The sequence below is a fragment of the Pundamilia nyererei genome, unplaced genomic scaffold (assembly GCF_000239375.1).
Source record: "Pundamilia nyererei isolate P.nyererei 1_Seehausen unplaced genomic scaffold, PunNye1.0 scaffold00454, whole genome shotgun sequence".
NCBI lineage: Eukaryota > Metazoa > Chordata > Actinopteri > Cichliformes > Cichlidae > Pundamilia > Pundamilia nyererei.
In genome coordinates, this window is record NW_005187855.1 from 77,980 (window position 1) to 99,154 (window position 21,175).

At 46.1% G+C, this 21,175-nt stretch overlaps 2 protein-coding genes across 4 annotated transcripts in view; one reads left to right on the plus strand and one right to left on the minus strand.

Moving 5' to 3' along the window:
- Positions 1-14,068, plus strand: part of cdc27 (cell division cycle 27) — a 20,121-nt gene extending 6,053 nt beyond the window's left edge. Inside the window, exons 2-20 of one of the 3 annotated variants that reach the window (XM_005753700.1) lie at positions 3,776-3,851; positions 3,930-4,077; positions 4,210-4,335; positions 4,413-4,510; positions 4,594-4,739; positions 4,819-5,039; positions 5,129-5,228; positions 5,740-5,849; positions 6,080-6,179; positions 6,294-6,474; positions 6,561-6,733; positions 8,865-9,017; positions 9,099-9,179; positions 9,309-9,436; positions 10,148-10,265; positions 10,664-10,792; positions 12,115-12,189; positions 12,364-12,493; positions 13,729-14,067. In XM_005753700.1, the coding sequence (XP_005753757.1) occupies positions 3,776-3,851; positions 3,930-4,077; positions 4,210-4,335; positions 4,413-4,510; positions 4,594-4,739; positions 4,819-5,039; positions 5,129-5,228; positions 5,740-5,849; positions 6,080-6,179; positions 6,294-6,474; positions 6,561-6,733; positions 8,865-9,017; positions 9,099-9,179; positions 9,309-9,436; positions 10,148-10,265; positions 10,664-10,792; positions 12,115-12,189; positions 12,364-12,493; positions 13,729-13,820 (2,385 nt within the window). In that variant the 3' untranslated portion in view covers positions 13,821-14,067. Of the gene's footprint in view, positions 1-3,775; positions 3,852-3,929; positions 4,078-4,209; positions 4,336-4,412; positions 4,511-4,593; positions 4,740-4,818; positions 5,040-5,128; positions 5,229-5,739; positions 5,850-6,079; positions 6,180-6,293; positions 6,475-6,560; positions 6,734-8,864; positions 9,018-9,098; positions 9,180-9,308; positions 9,437-10,147; positions 10,266-10,663; positions 10,793-12,114; positions 12,190-12,363; positions 12,494-13,728 lie in introns of all 3 variants that reach the window. The other 2 variants (XM_005753699.1, XM_005753698.2) reach the window with 2 other exon arrangements.
- Positions 14,069-16,732: 2,664 nt separating this feature from the next.
- maptb (microtubule-associated protein tau b) lies at positions 16,733-20,351 on the minus strand. Its single transcript, XM_005753702.1, has 10 exons — positions 20,172-20,351; positions 19,798-19,866; positions 19,457-19,497; positions 19,226-19,283; positions 19,070-19,149; positions 18,281-18,430; positions 18,124-18,205; positions 17,906-18,015; positions 17,397-17,564; positions 16,733-17,312 (listed from the first exon to the last, which is right to left on the minus strand). The coding sequence occupies exons 1-10, from the start codon at positions 20,260-20,262 to the stop codon at positions 17,280-17,282; spliced, it is 882 nt and encodes a 293-aa protein (XP_005753759.1). The 5' UTR covers positions 20,263-20,351; the 3' UTR covers positions 16,733-17,279.
- Positions 20,352-21,175: the final 824 nt, after the last annotated feature.

Sequence of the window (21,175 nt, forward strand, 5' to 3'; positions counted from 1 at the left end):
TACAAATATAGTTATTTGGCTTATATCGTGATAGATATCGTTATCGCCTGAAATGAAAAAAACATATCGTGATATGAAAAAATCTTATATCGCCCAGCTCTACTTTCAATTCAATTCAATTTTATTTATATAGCGCCAAATCACAACAAAAGTCGCCTCAAGGCGCTTCATAGATACAGAGACTGGTTGGGGTGAGAGAAGGAAGACAGGATAAAAGACAAAGACTAACTGGCATGAGCATGTGCGTGTTCACCATCCGGCTGAGAATGCTAGGCTATCAGCAGCTTCTGCAGCTCTGTCAACAAGGATTTGGCGCTCTCTGAGGAGGGGGCTGTTTTTTCTGTTGACTGGATCTATTAGCGCCATCATTATTGGCAAACTTACTCATGGGCAAATAAATCAAAACGATGGGCAATAGGCTGATAATCGATAGATTCTTCCAATCGCCCAACCCTAGTTTACAGTCGCTTCAGGACAATAACAGTAACAGACAAATTACAATATTTTATAAAGTTTACAAAATATAAGAAATAGCTCAGTTATAAATATTACAGAGGTGAAATATACACGATCAAGATTTTACTCTAACCTGGAAACTTTGTTATTTTACTGCAAAAGGCTGTTGCTGCTGCACTGTGAGCTGTGTGTTAGGTGGAGGGAGTTCAGTTATATCCACAGGCAGAAAAGATTTCCTGTGTCGTTCAGTGATGCATTATGGGTAATCTCAGTTTCTCGCTGAATGTGCAGACTCATCATCAACAGTTTACGAACAGGGTTCATGCAGGTGCTTGAAACCCTTGAAAATTCGTGGACTTTAATGTCTTTTCAAGGTTTAAAGATTTCGGTTGTGGTGCTTAAAACAGCTGCAAACTGTTTTTCATTCAGCACAAATAACTGTCTGAATACTTTTCTTATCACATAGAGACATAAAATGAGTCGCAAGTTTGTCCGCCTGGGGCTGCTTGCACCTCTGCATGTCAGTTTGCCCCCTCCCCCAACATGGGTGGGTGCACTAACATTACTCCAGGTTGCCGTTTTAATGAGTGTTTGAGTATGTTTACATTACGCATGCTAATTTTTAAAGTTATTATTATTTTTTTGCTAGCTATTAAACTCACTGGACAAGTGATTGAAGTGCACTGAGTGTGATGCAATACAGCAGCGCTACGCAGTTAGTTATGGTGATTTATGTAACTCGGTGTCTTTGGCAACACCTCAGGGGGAAACAATGGTAATACGATTCATACGTGCACAGAGTTGACACGTTTTTGTGCTCCCGAAGTTCCCCGGCCTTCATTCAAAACGTGTTTATTGTGAGCACCTACACATGAAACAAGCTCACACTGAGGCCTTTGGGCACTATCAGGAGACACATATGTTTCATACTTTAAGGCTGCCTGCTTATTTAAGGGAGATGATACATGATGGCTGTACATATTAATATTACAGATGATGGATTAAATGAACAGGTTTTCGATGCTCGTGCATTCTTAAAGTCTCCTATGTCGAATGAACTGAGTGAGTCATGTGTCCACAGCCCCTCCCAGTCAGAGCTTTTCTCCCTGCCTGTTTACTATACATGATGTTATTAGCACAAACACTTTCAAGGTGATCATTTAGGACTTCAACAATAATACACACAGCAGTGTAGTTAAAACATCTTACAGTTTTATGTTGAGTGTCACACAGTAAAGAAGCATCAGTATCTGTTGAGAAGACTTTTTCATCTGGCCTGACTGTGTGTTATTTTGTGGTGTTTGGTACAGGTCTCTTGTTTTGTTGGGTTGTTGTTTCCAACAGGAGATGAATATCTCTAACAAGTTGATTTGTTCGTATTTCCACATCTTAATTTTAAGCTAAATGTGTGTTTTGAGTTGCTTTTTAACAAAGGTGTTTAAGCCGAGGGTGTTTTGCTTTAAATTTCACATGGTCTTACTGAGGTGATGTGACGTGAAACATCTATTTTTTTTTTTTTTTGGTAATGTGCTTGAAAATGAACCTTAAAAGGTGCTTGAATTTGACCCTGATACAGGCCTGTATAAAACACTCCACAGAGCTGGGGGACACGGGAGGCTATCTTGGTCGGAGACGAAACCTGTGAGGCGTCGGCTTTCAGCGCCGTGTCCGTGCCGTCAGGTGAACGTGTTTCCACGTTTTAGTGGAATCGTTGACCTGGTCTTTCTTTTGTGAGCTTTAAGCTGATTCTGGAGTTTCAAACACATTTACATTTAAAAATCGATGTCAGGATTTAATTCTTCGATAGTGCGTTATTCAAGTTAAAATCGATTTGAATCAGGAAATCTTTTTTTTCCAACCCTAGTTAACTTCTTGAAATAAAAACATACAATCAGGTAAATAAGTACCTGAGCAATGAGCGTGGACACTTGACCCGGTAACTGAGGTTTGTTATCGTGACACAAAAGACTGATAAGCATGAAAATTCATATCTCGTCCACTGTCATTTGAGGGTTTGTCGGTAACGTGGTGAAAATTGTGTGACATGAAGTCGGGCAGGGATACACTCCACAGCATCACTGAACAAAGTCTTGTCATAGTGAGCAAGATGCTTGTTGCGACAGCGTATTTACACTTGTTTATTTACTTTAGCTACATCTAGGCGTGGGCGGTATAAACGTATACGGTAGAAACTATATAAATTTGGCCAACGGTAGAGAGTTTGACTATATACGCGATAGCGTATGTTGATGGTGTCATCGAGCTGTGCCTGTTTTGGTCGAGAGCATTGCAGCGTCTGCAAACAACATCATCTGCAAATTACTGCGCTTCCTCCACTTCCATACCATTGATTCATTAATGCCGAATTCTCTGCAGCTGCTCTGTTCCCATGTTGTTGCAGTATATTAATGACTAACCTCGTATTGTGGATGGATTATCTCAGTTGTTCTGGTCCGTTTACAGCATCCTGCCATGCTATTGCATGTGTTCCTGACCAGCAGGAACCCTCACGCTAAATTTTATCGAATGGAAAAAAGTTAGCGTTCATCTTCCAGCTTCACTCTGTTTATGTTATGCTACCTAACTGTTTTGCTAGCGATCACGTAGCACATCATTATATACCAGCTAGCCCAACTTCAGTAAACCTACAAACATCACTGCTGTTTAATTTTCTGTCTTACTTTATGTTGGAAGTGATAGCAGAGCTGTACGTTTGAATTTTTTTCATTAATCTCTCAGTCAGAACATGCAATATCATGCTTAGGTGGAAACTAGCGAGCTAACTTCTAACTCCGTTAAATGTAATAATTTTGTTTTCATGGATGCCTGGAAGTTAAACTTCATAGTTACACCTGGTAAAGCAGCAACGCTGATCATTTTATTAAAGATGGAAGAATTTAGACAGTTTTTAACTCTCAGTGATGCCGCAGTATTTGTGTGACTTTGGGACCTGACTACGGCAGCCGTAATGCTCTGACAATCCCTCAAGCCGTGCGGCTTCGTAGCTTACCAAAGTTGGACTGAAACATTTTTGACAGATTTTAAAGCGCCGTGTACCACATAAATTCGGTTCAAGGTCAGTAAGCACAGCCAGAATTCATAGAAAAGGCGCACTGTCAATTTTTGAGAAAGGATTTGGCAGTGATGACGTGACTCTTCGATTCAGTGCCTCTGGTACCAATGAGCTCATAAAGAGTCAAATGAATGTCGGGCACACCTGAGGCCAGCGCATTGCTGTGGACCCCGACAGTTTATCATGTGACCTGTTGTAAGATGACTTGCCCCTCCCAGCTGCGCCTCACTTGTCTGTCTCTGTCAGGCTGCAGTGTGGCAGGCTCTGAACCACTACGCCTACCTGGACGCTGTTTTCCTCGCAGAGAGGCTCTACGCTGAAGGTAACACCTGTCTGTGTGTCCACATACACTTCTGTCAGTACCTGTTTTTCACCCGTGTGTCTCACCTGTGTGTGTCAGTGAGGTCAGAGGAGGCGCTTTATCTGTTGGCCACATGTTATTATCGCTCGGGGAAGCCCTACAAAGCCTACCGGCTGCTGAAGGCTCACAGTTGCTCCACGCCACAGGTTCGATTCCTGCTGGCAAAGTGCTGCGTGGAGCTCAGCAAGTAAGAACACATGGCCACACACACACACACACACACACACACACACACACACAGAGGTAAATGTAAAAGTAGTCAGAAATGATAAACTTCAGGAAATAGAGTCCATTCGGACCCCGCCTCTTTGTCTCTCAGGCTGGCGGAAGGAGAGCAGGTTCTGATTGGTGGTGTGCTGAACAAACAGAAGAGTCAGGATGACATCATCACAGAGTTTGGAGACTCTGCCTCTTTCACGCTATCTTTACTGGGGCACATTTACTGGTAAGAACCAAACTCACCTGCGCTCCACAGGTGAGGATGCTCTGCTGACTCACCTGTCTCTCCCTCTCTGTGAGCAGTAAGACAGATCGTGTTGCCAAAGGTGCCGAGTGTTTTCAGAGGAGTCTAACTCTCAACCCGTTCCTCTGGTCGCCTTTCCAGAACCTCTGTCACCTAGGTAACGCACACATCCTCCTGTGGAGTCATGAGCACTGTCAGGCTCCACGTGACTTCAATTACACTTGATGCTTTGTGTTTTAGGAGAGAAACCAGACCCAGATCAGGTGTTCAGGTTGTCCTCGCTACAGAACTGCTCCATTGCCCCACCTCCACCATCTGTAAGCCCTGCCCAGAACTCCTCCCATAGATTAGACACCGCCCTCATGGAGACGCCACAGGACACGCTGGTGAGCAACACAAATGCACCTGCAGTGCGGCTGTTTGAGCTTTGACCCATGAGCAGCTGACAGCGTTTTTGTTTTTTAGGAGTTGAATCGTCTGAATCTGGAATCGTCAAACGGAAAGCTGGCGTCTGATTTGTCCGTCTCCTACATCGACTCCTCCCTCATCTCTCCAGACACCGGCTCCTTATTGGGGAACACGGTTTCTATGGCGTCAGCTGGCTCACTTTTAGCTAAACAGAACAAGCCCAAGAGTGGGCGGAGTTTACTTGGAGGTCCTGCAGCCCTCAGCCCACTAACGCCAAGGTGAGTACAACACCTGCACAGGTGAGTTGGAGTCTTACCTTTGCAGCTGGAAGTGTGTTTACAAACTGTGTGTGTGTGTGTATGTGTAGCTTTGGCATCCTGCCCTTGGATCCCAGCCCAGGAGACCCCACATATCTACAGAACTATTCATCCACTATGGAAACACAAACTACAGCCCCCAGCAAGAAGGTAACAGCACAGACACACACAAACAGACAGGAGTGTCTGTGATTTCACCTTTGAGTTCTGGAGCTGAAAAGAGCCAATCAGGAAGATGTTTGCTCATGTAACAGACAGGAGTCGCCCCCTGCTGGTCACCAGTCAGCTATGTCGAAGCTTTGAATAATAACAGAGATGTGACAAACAAGAAGCACATTGCTGTCATACTTCACACGTAACCTTCATAACATCATCAAATGGCTCGCACTTAACACTGCATTTCAAAATAAGGCACTTCCTGTCAACACCTTTGACCTTAATCCTAACTCAGTGGTTCTGAAATAAATGACAACAATGGCATGTTTCAGTTTTTCTTCTTGACCCCAGTAATGTTCACAACAAGGCTAGTACAGGTTAAACACTTCCTGTTCACCTCACAGGAAGTTACATCATTCCCTTTGAGAAACACAAACAGTCCCTAGCCGTAGGATGATATCCACCCCTCTTCCTCTGCTCACCTGTACCTGTCTCTCCGTCTCAGGCTGTTTCCAGGATCAGTCAGTCCAAGTCTGTCTTCAGTCAGAGCGGTAACAGCAGAGACGTTCTCCCCATCCCCTTCAACCAATCGCAGACCTCTGCACCTCACAGCAGGTAACTATGGCAGCCAATCACAGGACCTGCTGCACAGCAGGGATCAGTTCCGACTGCCCGATGGTCCAAACGTGTCGGCCCTTCAGCTGCTTTGATCTTCTTTAGGTGATCTTCAGGAGGAAGATGAGAAGCTGAAAATTGTATATGATGACTCGTAATTTCACTTTACCACCTCTGATGGACTTGCAGGTACCAGTGTGTCCACCTCTGATCACCTGTCTGTGTCTCAGTGGCTCTCCTCAGGTCCTCAGTCCCAGCATGTCGGGGCCGCCAAATGTTCAGCCCAGAAGAAGCTCCAGATTGTTTACAAGCGCCAGCTCTACTGCCAAGGTACTCACTGTAGTACTCACTGTAGTAGTAAGTTAAATCTAACCACTACATGCTGTAGTAGCACCTGTTTGGTGCCTCCAGCCTTCCTTCTGACTGTCCTTCTCCTCTCTGCAGGAGAACAGTAAGAAGCTGAAGATGAAGTTCCCGACAAAGATCCCGAACAGGAAGACGAAGTGTAAATCGGCGAAGACGTCCAACAGCACCAACCTGAACGAGAGCCTGGACATCCTGAGACTGGATCCCAGCCTGAGTCTACCTGAGACAAAGATCCCACAGTACCAGAGGGCCGCCGCAGGTACGCCTCCAGGCTCCGCCTCCTCCAGGGCTGCTGTAATCAATGCAGTAAGTACAGTTTATGTGACGCACCTGTTATGTTTTCAGACAGCATAATGGCGTTGCTACGGGAACTGGGACGGGGCTACCTGGCGCTGTGCTCGTACAATTGTAGAGAAGCCATAAACATCCTGACCTCGCTGCCCCCCCAGCACTACAACACCGGCTGGGTCCTCACGCACATCGGCAAGGGCTACTTCGAGCTGGCCGAGTACACACAGGTAACGCACACACTCTTTTTTTTTTTTTTTTCTTTTTTTTCTTCTTTCCTTTAGGTGGCGTGATCGTGAGGTTCTGACCAATGGTCCCTCCAAGCTGTGCGTGTGCGCAATTGCGCACTGCTAGCACGGTCTCTGCACACAGAAAATCTGCGTTGCGCACAAAAAACCCCCAATCTAACCTGAATTGAAATTAAAATTAAAACGTTAACAATTCTGTTCTGCAGTGTTAGTCAGTGACTGGCTGCTCCCGTATGGGATCGGAACGATGCCACCTTATCCCATAGTCCAGCCAATGATGCGATTCACATTCGTATATACGCAGCTAATCAACGCGGTTGACAGGCTCTGACAGCGTCCTTATGTGCCGACACCGGTGTTTTAGCGAGCAAAGCTGATGTGGAGTGAAGCCACGTTAATGACAACGTGTACAACCATTGGAGATGTGAGCAGGACAGACAGAACAACTGACGGACAAAGTGTGGACTTTATACCAGTTTTTAAATTGTGTTGATCGGCCGCGTAAAACCAGAGTTATGATAAAAAAATCTGTAATGTTTGTTTTTCTTCCTGAATACTGTCGTTGTTTATATTTACTGCGGGAAGAAACGGTAAAAACGGCGTTTTATAAGGAAAACGCTCGAAAGCCTGTGAGCAAAAACAAAGCCAAAAAACCCCGCCCTTTCCTATTGGTGGAAAAATGTACCATGTGGACCAATCAAAAAATGATATGGCAACATGGCATTTAGTTGTTTAGGAAGGGGGAAGTTTTAGGAGTGACGGCGGTGTTTTGAGATGTGAGAGATTTGCGACGTTTAACGCAAATCTTGTGTAGTCAGTGTGTAGTGTAGTTTTGTTGTGTGTCAGAACAATGAGGCGCCTGCTGAGTGTTACAGGTGTTACAGCAGTGACACATCTGCTGCTGTCAGGCCTGCAGGTATCAGGCTGTTGTTCTCCTTCATCTCATAGTGGACAGAAATTATTTTTGGAGCGGCACAAATAATTTGTGTGGCATCAGATTTGATGCAGAACAGCTGATTGTTCTGTAAATAGTTTGAAATGTTTATTTAAAAATCGCCTTGGCTGCATTTTCAGGTAAACAGCTGCAAAAAACTTCGTTGTTTGTATAACTCAGTTACTTTTTTGAAGAAGTAACTACATAATTAATTGCCCAACATTGGTTATTATTTACTGTATGTTGCAGACAGAGTTACAGACTCTCTCCCAGACCACAGACTCACAATACAAGTCAGAGCTTTATAAAAAAAAAAAAGAAAAAAAAGAAAAGGAAAGTTGTGTTTTCAAAATTGGAGTTATTTTTTACTTCCAATAGTGTTAACATGCTACAGGTCATGAACAAGATTTTTTTTTTTTTTTAATTTTCATTGTAAGTGGGCTAAAGCAGTTAATTAAAAGTAGTCTAATATAAATGTAAATGCTGTAATTTGATTATTTTAATAAACCATGTAACACGTCTGCTGTTGCTCACTGTGGTCCAAGTGTCCGCTCAGGGAGTTTGTGTGTTCAGACACATCAGAGGGAACATTGGTTGCGACTCACCTATACACAGTGCTGTGCAAAAGTAACTTCCCTGACCTGATGACTGTCAGTGACCGATTGTTTGAGTTCAGATTCTTTGGAGAGCCAATCAGAGGTGGAGTTGCTGGTGTGTTTCAGATCACCATCCTGCTGCCCAAGTGCTCTTGAGCTTCAGGGTGTGAACTGATGGCTGGACATTCTGGCAGAGAGTGGTCCAGGTGCTGCAGCCCCAGACCGTCACACCACCACGTCTGACTGTAGAAATGTCTCCGTCAATTTTTCAGACCACCTCACTTTGTCTTTAGATGGTGGTGTGACGTGCTGACGTGGTCTCATCGTGATTTAACAGCAGGGGCGGTTACCTTTGCACACAGGGCAGGTGTGTTCAGATTGTTTGTACTAGCACCGCTGGCACTGGACTCAGTTTTATCTGAAACGTATCTGTGTCACAGATACGGGGAGGGAAAAAATAAGGAAGGGGGCGGTGTCTTTGTGGTCATCTCATGGCGCACCTGCAGACTGCCTCCAGTCCAGGTGAAGCCTCATTTGGATACTGCTGGTGCTTGTCCGTTGTCATGACAATGTGTGTTTGTAGGCGGAGCGTATGTTCAGCGAGGTGCGCAGGATCGAGTCGTACAGAGTGGAGGGGATGGAGATTTACTCGACCACGCTGTGGCACCTGCAGAAAGACGTCGCCCTGTCGGCGCTGTCCAAAGACCTGACCGACATGGACAAGAACTGTCCCGAGGTAAGGAGCTCACCTGTCCAGGTCAGAAACCCACTGATTGTGTGACACTGAGACACATGTACTGTGTGTGTGTGTCTACAGGCCTGGTGTGTAGCAGGAAACTGTTTCAGCCTGCAGAGAGAGCACGACATCGCCATCAAGTTCTTCCAGAGAGCCATCCAGGTATGCCACGGTTACCAAGCACTGATTCTGGGAAGAAGGTCTCTGGTCAGCTGGGGCCACCTCATCTGTACAGAAATGGTTTTGTGTTCTGGGTCAGCTGATGCTCCTCCCTCTCTGTACCCGTCTCAGGTGGACCCGGGCTTCGCGTATGCGTACACTCTGCTGGGTCACGAGTTCGTTCTGACAGAGGAGCTGGACCGAGCGCTCGCCTGCTTCAGGAACGCCATAAGAGTCAACAACAGACACTACAATGCCTGGTACACTGATACCGCCTCCACATTGACCACGCCCACTGACAGTACATGTATAAAGGTTCCACCACGGGGCCCTGCTCTCCCTGATAGGTGTAGCCTCTTTAGAAACAAGCAGATGCTGAGACAGCAAGTGTAGTGGTACAGACAAGGTACGCAGAGAGACATGTGGGAAGAAACCAGTGAGAATGTGAGCAGCTTTACTGCTGAGAGCAGAACCTACACCGTCGTCGTTTTCCAGAGTGGAGCACAAAAGGTCTCAAACTTAAACCTCGTGTTAGAAGTTATGAAAACACAGAGTAAAAGAGTAAAGTTACAGTTCAATGTTGACTGTTACATAAAATCAACTGTATACAAAGCTTTTGTGTGCGCATAGGTCCACAGGCCTGAACATGATGAACTTTGACCTGCTGCTCACCACAAACACACGCAGATATTTTTCTTTTTCTTACGACTACAGTTAAACGACAGTCTTACTCAGTGAGGTAACGCAACGTGTTTTTATTGTCACAGCAGCTTTTTCTTCATCATTTAAAAAAAACGCAGATATTTCTTGAACATCATAGTGGGCTGTCTGTGGGCCGCACTCCTGCTCCACACTCATAGACACTGACACCAATTTTTTTATTTATTTATTTATTTATTTATTTTTTAAAAACCCGTAATGATCGTTTTTAATCTTCTTCATTGTGTGTGTGTGTGTGTGTGCGCGCGCAGGTATGGTCTGGGAATGATTTACTACAAACAGGAGAAGTTTAACTTGGCTGAGATCCACTTTAAGAAAGCCCTGAGCATCAACCCTCAGAGCTCCGTGCTGCTCTGCCACATTGGAGTGGTAAGTTTTCACACGCCCACTGGAGGCGCACCTGAGCACGTGCAGAATGAACCGTTACAGTTCCAATTTTTTAGATGTTTACAAGATTTCTGTGTGAAAGGGATGTCACGACACCATGAGCCGCTTTACAGCATCCTCCATTTTGGTTTGGGGTGTGAAGCGAGCAGTCATCTCGTGAGAGCCTTACTTCCACCTGCTGCTTCTCCGCATAGGAGACAAACAAATAAACATCAACCGGTTTCTGACCAGTGAGACTAATGAAGTGCAATGACTGCAACAGATGAGCTGTTAGCTCGTAGCACTGACCCTCTGGTGTGTGTGTGTGTGTGTGTGTGTGTGTGTGTGTGTGTGTGTGTGTGTGTGTGTGTGTGTGTGTGTGTGTGTGTGTGTGCACGCAGGTGCAGCATGCTCTGAAGAAGTCTGATGCAGCCTTAGAAACATTGAACCGAGCGATCGGTATCGACCCCAAAAACCCACTCTGCAAGTTCCACAGAGCCTCCATCCTGTTCGCCAACGACAAGTACAAGGTAATCAATACTTGTCAGAACTGACTGTGATGAATGTAATCGGCTGGTGTGAAAACACACTGAGGGTCTGAAAGCTGACCGGAAGGAAACTGTGTGACATCATAAAGTGCTCTGTGGATTAAAACCCAGAGCCAGTGACTCCCTGATCAATACTCTTCTGTTCTAACCCTGTTCTGTAATCAGATTACATAAAGCATAACCTTTGACCTTTGTCTGTGTGAAGTCATGTTATTCATACAGAAACATAAAAACATTTCAAATGTTAAAACTGAGAAAATGAATCCTTTTAATAAATTGATGAGCTCGTGAATGAGAATCAGCACGGTCCTCAGCCAGGAAAGGGTGCAGCGCCCACTCAGGGACAGCTCCTGCTCCAGGTGGGGGAGTTTAAGTATCTCAGGCTCTTGGGGTTTGATAGAAGGGAGCGGGAGAACCACAGATGGATTAGTACTGCAGTGACGCGGACGCTATACCGGTCTGTCGTGGTGAACAGAGAGCTGAGTGTATCTACGTCCTTATCCTCACCTATGGTCACAAGCTGTAGGTCATGATGGAAAGAACGAGATCGTGGATACAAGCGGTGGAAATGAGCTTCCTCTGAAGGGTGGCTGGACTCTCATTTAGAGATGGGATGAGAAGTTCAGCCATCCGGGAGGGGCTCAGAGTAGAACCGCTGCTCCTCCACATCAAAAGGAGCCAGCTGAGGTGGTTCGGGCATCTGACAAGGATGCTCTGGGCAGGTAGGACAGCTCCGTGTTTCCTCTCTAACATCAGTCTGTGATGTTAGAGAGGAATCCGCTGTTCAGCAGTCCTGGCTCTGCTTCGTCCTGTTGTTGCTTACATGATGCTCCAGATGTTGTCAGCTGGCCAGAGGTCTGGACTGCAGGCGGGCCGGTTCAGCGACCGTGCGGCTGAGACAGATGCAGTCTGCGGTTTAGCATCCACGTTCGCAGGCAGCATCCACCTTCGCATGCGTCTGACCTCAGATTAGTTTTAAAGGAGCTTTGATGTTTCTCCATCGTGGTCACATGTGGCTTCTTCTATGCATGATGCGTGGACTGCACGCTGAGTTCTCATTGGTTGACGGCATCAGAAAGGGAGCGACAGCAGCATTCACTGCAATGTAAACGAGCAGGGAAAAAAGGAGCATGAAAACCTCAGACAACAGCAGGAGGCCACACGCCACTTAGACAGCGCCCCCTGCTGTTAGACGCTTGTACTGTTGTGCTGTCTGCCTCTCTGATCTCTGTGTGTGTGTGTGTGTGTGTGTGTGTGTGTGTGTGTGTGTGTGCGCGCGCACGCGTTTGTGTGGGTGCGTGCAGGCGGCTCTGCAGGAATTGGAGGAGCTGAAGCAGATTGTTCCTAAAGAGTCGCTGGTTTACTTCCTCATTGGAAAGGTAAGTGTGACCTTTGACCTCTTTTTGTCATCAGAAACGCTGTCATCACTGAAAGCTGTTCAGGTGTGCAGAGAAATTAAGCAGCTAGTCAGAGCAATCCTTGGAGCAACTGTAAGCCCGTAATTTCCTGAGTGATGAATAAATGTTCTGATGACTGTTACACCTGTGCCTCAGGTGTATAAGAAGCTGGGGCAGACTCACCTGGCTCTGATGAACTTCAGCTGGGCGATGGACCTGGACCCTAAAGGAGCCAACAACCAGATCAAGGAAGCCATCGACAAGAGATACCTGCCTGAGGACGAAGGTACGCACTGTTGCCACTGTTTGGTGATGTCATATGCAGAGAGGAAGTAGTCCACACTCATGTTTAGTTGATGGCGTTTTACCGTCTGTGGTCCTGGGTTTGATTCTTCTGTAGAATCACTGTGTTCGGCACCACTTCACAGAACAAACATGTTTTCACAGCAGAAAAGTGTAAACGTGTTTAACATCATTTCCAGAATTACAAACGTAAATTTAAAATGTGTGTAGAAATGTTGCAAACAATAAACTTGATGTAAAAACGCAGCAAGGGCCTTGGCCACGCATGTATTTAAACCCGTTACAGAAGCTGTCACAATAGGACGCCACACAACTGATTTGTGCCAAAAAGTTGTTCCTGTCCATTACAGGGCAGCAGGGCAGGTCACAGCCCTGACACCTGCAGGTGTATCCCTCCTCCTGTTGTCCACCTGGGCCCATGTCCGAGTATTGTCCTTAGAAAATCTCGTTTTTCCCCGTAACTCTGGTTTTACTCGGCCAATCAACACCAAGTCAGGTTTACAGTTTGAATTTTCAACACAAGTGGAAACGGAGACTTGGTGAGGCTGCATTGCCATGTGACGCGGACACGCCGCTGTGTCCGTCAAGGGTTAAAGATTCTGTATCTCTGTTAAAATAAAATATTTCAGGGCTTTCTGACAAATACTGAATTTTGGAGTGTGTGGATCAAACGCGAAAGAAAACACTTGTACCTGGAAGCATCGAGGACGTCATTTCCACCCCACAGAAATGAAAAACTGCTGCTGCGGCCCGACGGGTGCCTAGCAACACGATTGTTTACACACATTTTGACATGAAGCATTTGACAATGAACTGTAACACAAGCCACACCAAGCTAGCTGTGATTGATAAATAAATATAAGAGATGAGTAACTACTGCGCGGCTCAAGATGGGATGTTGAGCAGAGCGTGTGAGTGAGCCGGGAACTGATGAGCAACGAGGGAAGCGTGGCTGAACGCAGCCAAGTGAGAGCAGAGCAGCAGGAGCGGTCTCAGGCCTGAGAACGTGATGCAGTCAGAAGCCTTCTGCTTCTGCAGTCACTAGTTTGAAATGTGCTGATGTCTTTCTAACCGTTCATTATTTTAGCACACACACATTATCCAGATTCATTTTGATCTTTCACATTCTTCTGGAAACGTTACTTATTGAATTCTGTTGTCAGCTTATTCCGAGTTTATTTGTAAAAAAAAAAAAAGGTCTAACCTGTCTCCCTCCAGCAGCCGAGGTGGACGACAGTCAGGACAGCAGCATCATGACGGACGCCGACGACACGCAGCTCCACACCGCCGAGAGTGATGACGTTCTTTAACCACGCCCTTTGGCTCCGCCCCAACCCTGGCTTGAGCCAGTCCCTCCCCTGTTTTGATTGGCCAGAGGCGTACTGTTCCTAGGCAATGACAGACCTTCAGTTTAGCTCCGCCTCTCTCCCCATCCTCCTGTTGGCTGAAACGGACTGCTGGTGCCCTGAAACCCCGCCCCCTGACACTTCCTTCCTGTCATGTCATCACAGCTGGGTTTTCTTTTTGTTTTGTTTTTAATATTTTTCTTTTGTTTTGTTTTCCATCCTGATGGTAATAATCAATAAACATTTAAACCCCGCCCACTGCTGTCTGCTTCCTCTGTAGCCAGTCAGAGCCCAGAGTCCTTTTATAGGAAGCAAGTTCAGCTAAAACTGAGTTTGCTAATATTACCATGGTAACAGGTAATGACTCAGATTGGTGAACTCTTCTTCACGTTTGTAACCAAAAACATTTCTCTTCACACTATAGGTTTATCGATGTGAAACTGTGGCTGACCTCTGACCTTTAACTGCTCTGTGAGTGAAGCTAGCATTAGATGACAGTAGAAACATTAGCGTAGCATTTGCCATGAGGCTGTTCAGCTGTCTTGAACAGATGTTGAGTCTGTTGCCGTCAATGACCTGATCAGATTGTTAGATTTAAGGTCAAAGGTCAGGATTCAGCTTAATCTGATCTTGAAGGTGACCATAGACTGATTTGAATCAAACTTTATTCATTCTGCGATCACAACAGTATCCTGGTATCTGAGCTCCACTGATGATGGCGGTCTGCTTCCTGGATTAGGGCTCAGGTGAGTCACCACAGGTAACATGAACAGGTGTTAGATGGGAACATGATATCACGTTTCATGCTTTGCCTGAGGACATGCGTGCAGCAGAGGGAGATTTTAATTTCAGGCCAAAATGAAGCTAATCACGAGTGTGTGTTTAAATAGACATTAACGCATTTACATGAAAATACAGCTAGATCGTTTCCAGCATTTAAGGACCGTGGACCTACCGGTATGTGCGTTTTTGGTTATTGTTTTGCCACTGTCTTCATGGATTTAACTATATTTTCTATCTGGTAATGCTACTTCTGCAGGCGTGTCCGTTTCAAGTTTTGGAGAACCAAAGTGTGAACTGCACACAGTGGACTGGCAAGGCTATTACATGTTTTGCCGTGACACTGGTTTGTACAGGTGATGATTCTTGTGGTTTTGAGCTGATGTGGACTAATTGCAGCCAGTTTCATATTGAAAGACATCCCATAACATCCATCCATTCGCTTCTGCTTATCCTTTTCAGGGTTGCGGGGGTGCTGCAGCCTATTCCAGCTGTGATAGGGGGCAGGGCAATAAAAGGCTGCATGTAGCTGCTAACTGCGGCTCAAAGCTAAAATTTTAAACTGATTTTGCCGCGATTGTGCATATCCCATAATAGTCAACCTAAAAACCTCACTCTGGCCTACCATGAACTGTTTACATCATCTGTCCATCCAGACAAAGGGCATGGGGGGGTGGAGCCTATCCCAGCTGTACTCCTGTCTGTCACAGGTCTAACAGACAAGCAGGTGTTTGGACTGAGAGGAACCCAGAGAACATGCTCGAGCTGGGATACAAACTAGGAACCTCACAACAGTGCTAACCATTGCGCCTGATGTAGTATTCAGAATGGCGTTTTTCTGGTTTGGTTTCATCACTGGGTCTTGCTTAGGGGAGATCGGCAGACGGATTAGTGATCTGGATGCTGTACCTGTCCTTCATGGTGTAGAGTGAGCGGATACAATGCGCTTCCTCTGAAAGGGGGCTGGCCTCCCTTAGAGATCAGGTGAGGAGCTTAGCCTGCTCGAAAGGAGCCAGTTGGGGTGGTTTGGCCATCTGACAAGGATGCCTCCTGGGTGAGGTGTTCCAGGCATGTCCCACTGGGAGAAGTCCCCGGGGAAGACCCAGGACACGCTGGAGAGACGATATCTTTCTAACCCTGGGAACGACAAGGTGACTGGGGAGAGGGAGGTCTGGACTTCTCTGTTTAGGCGACCCGTCCCCGGATAAGTGGAAGAAGCACATAAATCTGATAAAACTGCTTCCTGTTTATGTTGTTGACAGCGGTTATGAGGCTGGCGTCATGGTGTTTCTCTGCAGTGATGAAAAACTCGTCAGATTCAAGAGAAACTTTATTGGTACAAAGCACTTGAACAGCCAACAGGCAGAGAGACACAAATGTTTTGGCACCTGGTATCAAACGGCATTCTGGGTATTTTTTTTAATGATGGTGGTGGTGAGGGGTTGGTACAGCACGTCAGCAAAAACACAGAAGAGATATGATTGGTAGAAAGATGACATCAGAGAGATAGAGGCTCGATGATTGGACACATTTTATGAACAACGCTAATAACACTCTTCCTGTTTCCAGAGTCACATGACTTAATGTTTCACTTTTTCCCACCGTTCTCACACTTCCTGTTTCCTCCAGGAAGTGCTCAAGACAGATGTTAAAATAATGGCGAGTTAAAGCTTCAGATGCTTTTTCATCGACTCAGTTCTCAAAACGAAACTTCTGCACAGCGCAGGCGGACTAAGGATGATCTGATATCCTCGTGTCGGTGTTGTTCCCACATCATCATAATAAATGTTGTTCCAGGTTCAACATTGCAAGTGACCAATCACATTGTTGTGACGTCATACTTTTGCAAGCCAAGTGATTTATTAATTTATGAAATTACAATGTTGCAAGGACAATCTGTATAATGATTACAGTTTATTAAAAACAGTATCCTGAAATGCAAAGAATTCAAATTGCTGTATTGTCGGACAGAGGCAGTTTCTCACAAATAGATTATATTTTTAAGGTGTTTTTTTCCGAAGTCACAAAAGTATGACGTCACAACAATGTGATTGGTCGCTTGCAATGTTGAACCTGGAACAACATTTATTATGATGATGTGGGAACAACACCGACACGAGGATATCGTGCGGCGGACTAACTGGGACACGTTCACGGCCGTGCGTCTGTCGCCAAATTCAAAACGAGCTCAAATTTTCTTCAAAGGTCAGATTAAAGAGCGGGCTCCGGGTATGGGGGGGGGCGCTGTGGGCATTTACGCATCACAGGTTTGTGGAGTGTGTGTGTGTGTGTGTTTAATCGCATTTAACGCCGTTGGGTCTTTGATCAGGTTTTTAAACGCTGAGCTGATCAGCTTACCACAGGAACTCCTAAGGTTAAACATTTATCTGCTGAAAGTCATATTTATTCATTCATTTGTCACTGCTCAGCTTAAAGTTGATTCGCAGTGGAGATAACAAATATAGGTGAGGCTGATCATGTGACTCTGCACACCTGGGTGAACTCTGGGTGATTTCTGATTCATAAAATCTCTCCAATCCTCGGTAGCTTTGTGTAATATGTATGATGATTTTTTTTCTTCCATTAGGCCGTTTCCTTGGTGACAGCAGGGAGGCAGGGTCTGTAGGCACAGGGTTTGTCCAATCACAGGCCTTGTTTGGCGAGAGAGGCGGACACCTTACGGAAAGAGGAAGTGGTGTGTTAGCATATGTTATGTTTTTACTTTGTGATTTTTTTTTCTTTTTTCCCCGGAGTTCTTACCTCATCGGCCAGGGTGTCGAGGGGTGGAGTTTCAGTTGCATTAAGACTTCCATGGGAGGAAGTGTTGCTAAGATGACAAGGGGAGGAGTCAGCCTGGATGATGATTTCAGCACCGTGGTCGGTTCGAGCTTTGGCGCTCTCTCTGAAGCTCAGCTTCTGAGTCTCGATCTGCAAACACACACGCAGGTGTCACATGACTGGGAATCAGGTCACATGACAAAAACGTGCTGCTCCTGAGCTGGGTGTATAAAGCGCCAAATAAAGGGACAAAAGAAATTATGCTTCCACTGTAAGCGGACAGAGTTTACAGCAAAGGACAAATTAGGTCACGTGACACCGGTGACCTGCGTGAGCAGGGCCGAAGACGTCTCCATTTACGGAGGAGACAGCAGGTCTTCTGCGTTCAGGACGTTGTTTGAAGTTTCTATGACACTGCGGTGTAACAGAGGAGTCGGGAGTGCTGACTCTGCTCCTCCGACCCCCATGAGGAGGTGGATGTTAGTGCGTACCTTCTTCTTCCCTCCTCCCGGCACATGAGTGACGTTCTCCAGAGAGCCGACTTTGGACTGAACGGTCTTAAACTCCACCTTCTCTGACTTGATCTCCACCTTCCCTCCACCTGAGGAGTAGAGCGAAGAGATCAGCCGGTACTACTCGTCTGTGCTACTTTTTATTGATCAGCTCTCCACTTAATCTCGAGATATGTGATTGTGGTGTGGAACGTTACCTGGTTTGTGGTGGATGTTGTCTTTGGAGCCGCACTTTGATGTCACATTACTGAGATCCAGCTTCTTGTTGATGATCTGAACCTACAGACAGACAGGTGAGTGTCAGGATCTACCTGAGAGTCAGCTCTGCACAGCAGGTGGACGGATGTACGTTACCTTGCCCCCTCCAGGTGAGTGTTTCAGGTTCTCCGTGGACCCAACCTTTGACTTCACATTGCTGAGGTCGGGCATTGGATGAGAGGGGAGGGGGGGCGTCCGTCCACGAGCACAGCCAGGAGACCTGGGGGGGGTTCGGACCACCGCCACCTGCAGAATGGCAGAACCATTTTAACCACCGGTACCAGTTACAGACACTGTCAGAACCAGTCCTTCTGTTATTGGCTCTTAAAATCCTGCTCCTCACATACAAGGTCTTAAATAATCAGGCCCCATCTTATCTTAATGACCTTGTGGTACCATATCACCCTGGCCCCGCCCCTCCCTGAGCCTGGTTCTGCCGGAGGTTTCTTCCTGTTCAAAGGGAGTTTTTCCTTCCCACTGTCGCCAAAGTGCTGCTCATAGGGGGTCATATGATTGTTGGGTTTTTCTCTGTATGTATTATTGTATTGAATTCTATTCTAAAGTTTGCAGATGACACTGCAGTGATAGGATGCATCGCGCACAGGCAGTCCAAACAGTCGTTACATTAATTGTGAGGTGATGCGCTCATCAGTGAAAATGAAGACCTGCAGTTTTACTTAATGCTGTGTAAATCACACAGAACTACACACATTATGTACGGATCATTTCAGTAACATGCGTGCTCTGGAACAACATAGTGACTGCAGACAGAACGACCCTGCTGAACCAGTAACCCTCTGTCAGAGTACCTATACACTGCTGTACTGCTGGTTTGACTGCAGTAAAGCGTATGAATACTTCAGCACCTATCTCAGGTGTTCTCACCTTCTTCACCTCTCTGTTAGGCGTGGACGATCGGCTGGCGGGAGAACGACTTCCTGGACTGCTGACGCCGTCCACGGACTCTGACAGACAGACAGACACGGGTTAGTGGCTCTGATGGGTTAAACTGGTGTGACTGGTTATACTGAGTCAGTGTACCTGTGCTCTTGGCTGAGATCATCTTGGCTGCTCTGGCGCCTCCTGCTGTCCTGGAGGCCTGAAACACAATGTCGGTTACCATGGTGAAAAGGAGCGAGGTCTGAAAGCTGTGAATTTGGGAAAAATCTTCCAGTTCGTGAACATTTCCCATCATCGTGTTGGCCTCGTGCATGGCGCCAGCCTCTGGGAACAGCTGATTATTGATTCCGATCAGTAAGTGTACAGATTTACCTTCATTGATTCTTCAGAAGTTGCCTTCACAGCGGCTTTTTCTGTGGGAGGATTAAAAAAATATCTTAATGTGGACTAATAATTAAAGAACAGCCAGAGTTCGTCGATCGCTGACTCTCTGACTTTGGTAAAAGTTGCTGCTCGTCAGGTTTTTTCATGTTCATCTTATGTGGAGCAAGAGTCGCTTTCTTCTCCGGCTCCAGTTAACAGCCATCCAATCAGCGTGGAGGGGTGGAGCAAAATAAATTGGGAGTAGGGTTAGGATTAAAGCTCAGTCAGGTGATCAGTTTCTCGTAACACCTTTAGTTATCGATCAAATGTCAGTAATTATTGTTACCAACCTTCCATCTTCTGCGTTTCATAGGCGGAGCCATCTGTGAGGGGGGCGGAGTCTCCATCCATCTTCACTCCTACAGAGGAGGGGAGGACACAGAGAGGAAAGGTGATGAAGAGGAGTCAGTGAGCATGCTCAGGCACGGTGAATCACCATGATGATGATGATGATAATGCAGAAATACAATCATTAAAAGTCTGAATGTGTCAGCGCAGCTACACCCGAGCCCGCTCTTCCTCCTCCTCCGTGTTAGCTCCGGGCCTAACAGCAGCCTGCGGACTGATCCGGTCACCGCAAACCCGCCGCAGCTGCTCCGAGAATCTCCGAGGAGGAGGATGAAGAGGGTGAAGAGAAGGAGGACGGGCGTTGTCCGGCTCTTACCTCCTGCTGCTGCTGCTGCTGCTGTCGGTCCGTCTGCTGCTCCACCCTGCGCCGCTCTAACAGGGAGGGAGGGGGGCGCAGGCTGCTGCATGCCGGGAGGAAGCTGCCGTTACCATGGCAATCCGTTGCATCCAGACGGAGGAGAGAAAGTGTCGCGTTCTCGTCTCAGGTCGCACGCGATGACGGCGATGAAGTTCTGGCTCTCTTTATAGACATTAAAACAGCTTAAATAACGCGATTCTGCTCCACAGAGTGAAATTCTCACAGGTGTGAGAGGGGTCACAGTAATCTGAACCGGAACTGCAGCTGCACACAGGTGAGAATAAAACAACATCACCTGATATGTGATTGCCTGGGACACAGAGACACACAGGCTGTGTCCCAATTAAGAGTATGCACGCTTGAAGTACGCATTTTAAGTGCGGTTACGTCACCGCCACGCGACGACGGCTGTCCCAATTCGAAGTGTACTTCAAATGCATACTCCAAATGCGCCGTCGATTTCCCCAAATATCAAGCATGGTCCGGTGCACGCTTCGTGGTCCCATATATCCCACAATTCATAGCGCGGCGGTGGATGTGGATAATTTTGCCGCAAAATACGGCAAAAGCGAGCGGCCGAAGAGGTTTTTTTTTTCTTTTTCCAAACTTTATTGAAATGATAAAGTGAACAGTCAGTCATTCCAGTTCAGTTTGTACAGTAGACATACAAGGCAAATAAGAGTAACAATATACAGTACAATGAAATAAGAAGGATAAATAAATAAATAAAGGATAAAAAAAGAAAAAAGGGGGGAATGTGACAGACTTCACAACAAACATTTCTGAATGAATTTCAATCAATGATAAACCTTTTTTATTGGAAGTTAATTTAAGAGAGTTTAAGTAATATTCAATTTCAATCAAAAACAAATTAAATGATGGGGTTGAGTTTTGAAATTTACATTTATGTATGTAGAATTTCCCTAATAAGATGGAGCGGCCGAAGAGTGAACTGTCAAAAG

Excerpts from the sequence above, each read along its gene's own strand:
- maptb (XM_005753702.1), bottom strand. The coding sequence starts at position 20,262 with ATGCAGCAGCCTGCGCCCCCCTCCCTCCCTGTTAGAGCGGCGCAGGGT. Across the intron at positions 19,150-19,225 it reads GATCTCAGCCAAGAGCACAG|AGTCCGTGGACGGCGTCAGC; the intron begins GTACACTGACTC and ends TCTGTCTGTCAG. Across the intron at positions 18,431-19,069 it reads CTAACAGAGAGGTGAAGAAG|GTGGCGGTGGTCCGAACCCC; the intron begins GTGAGAACACCT and ends GCCATTCTGCAG.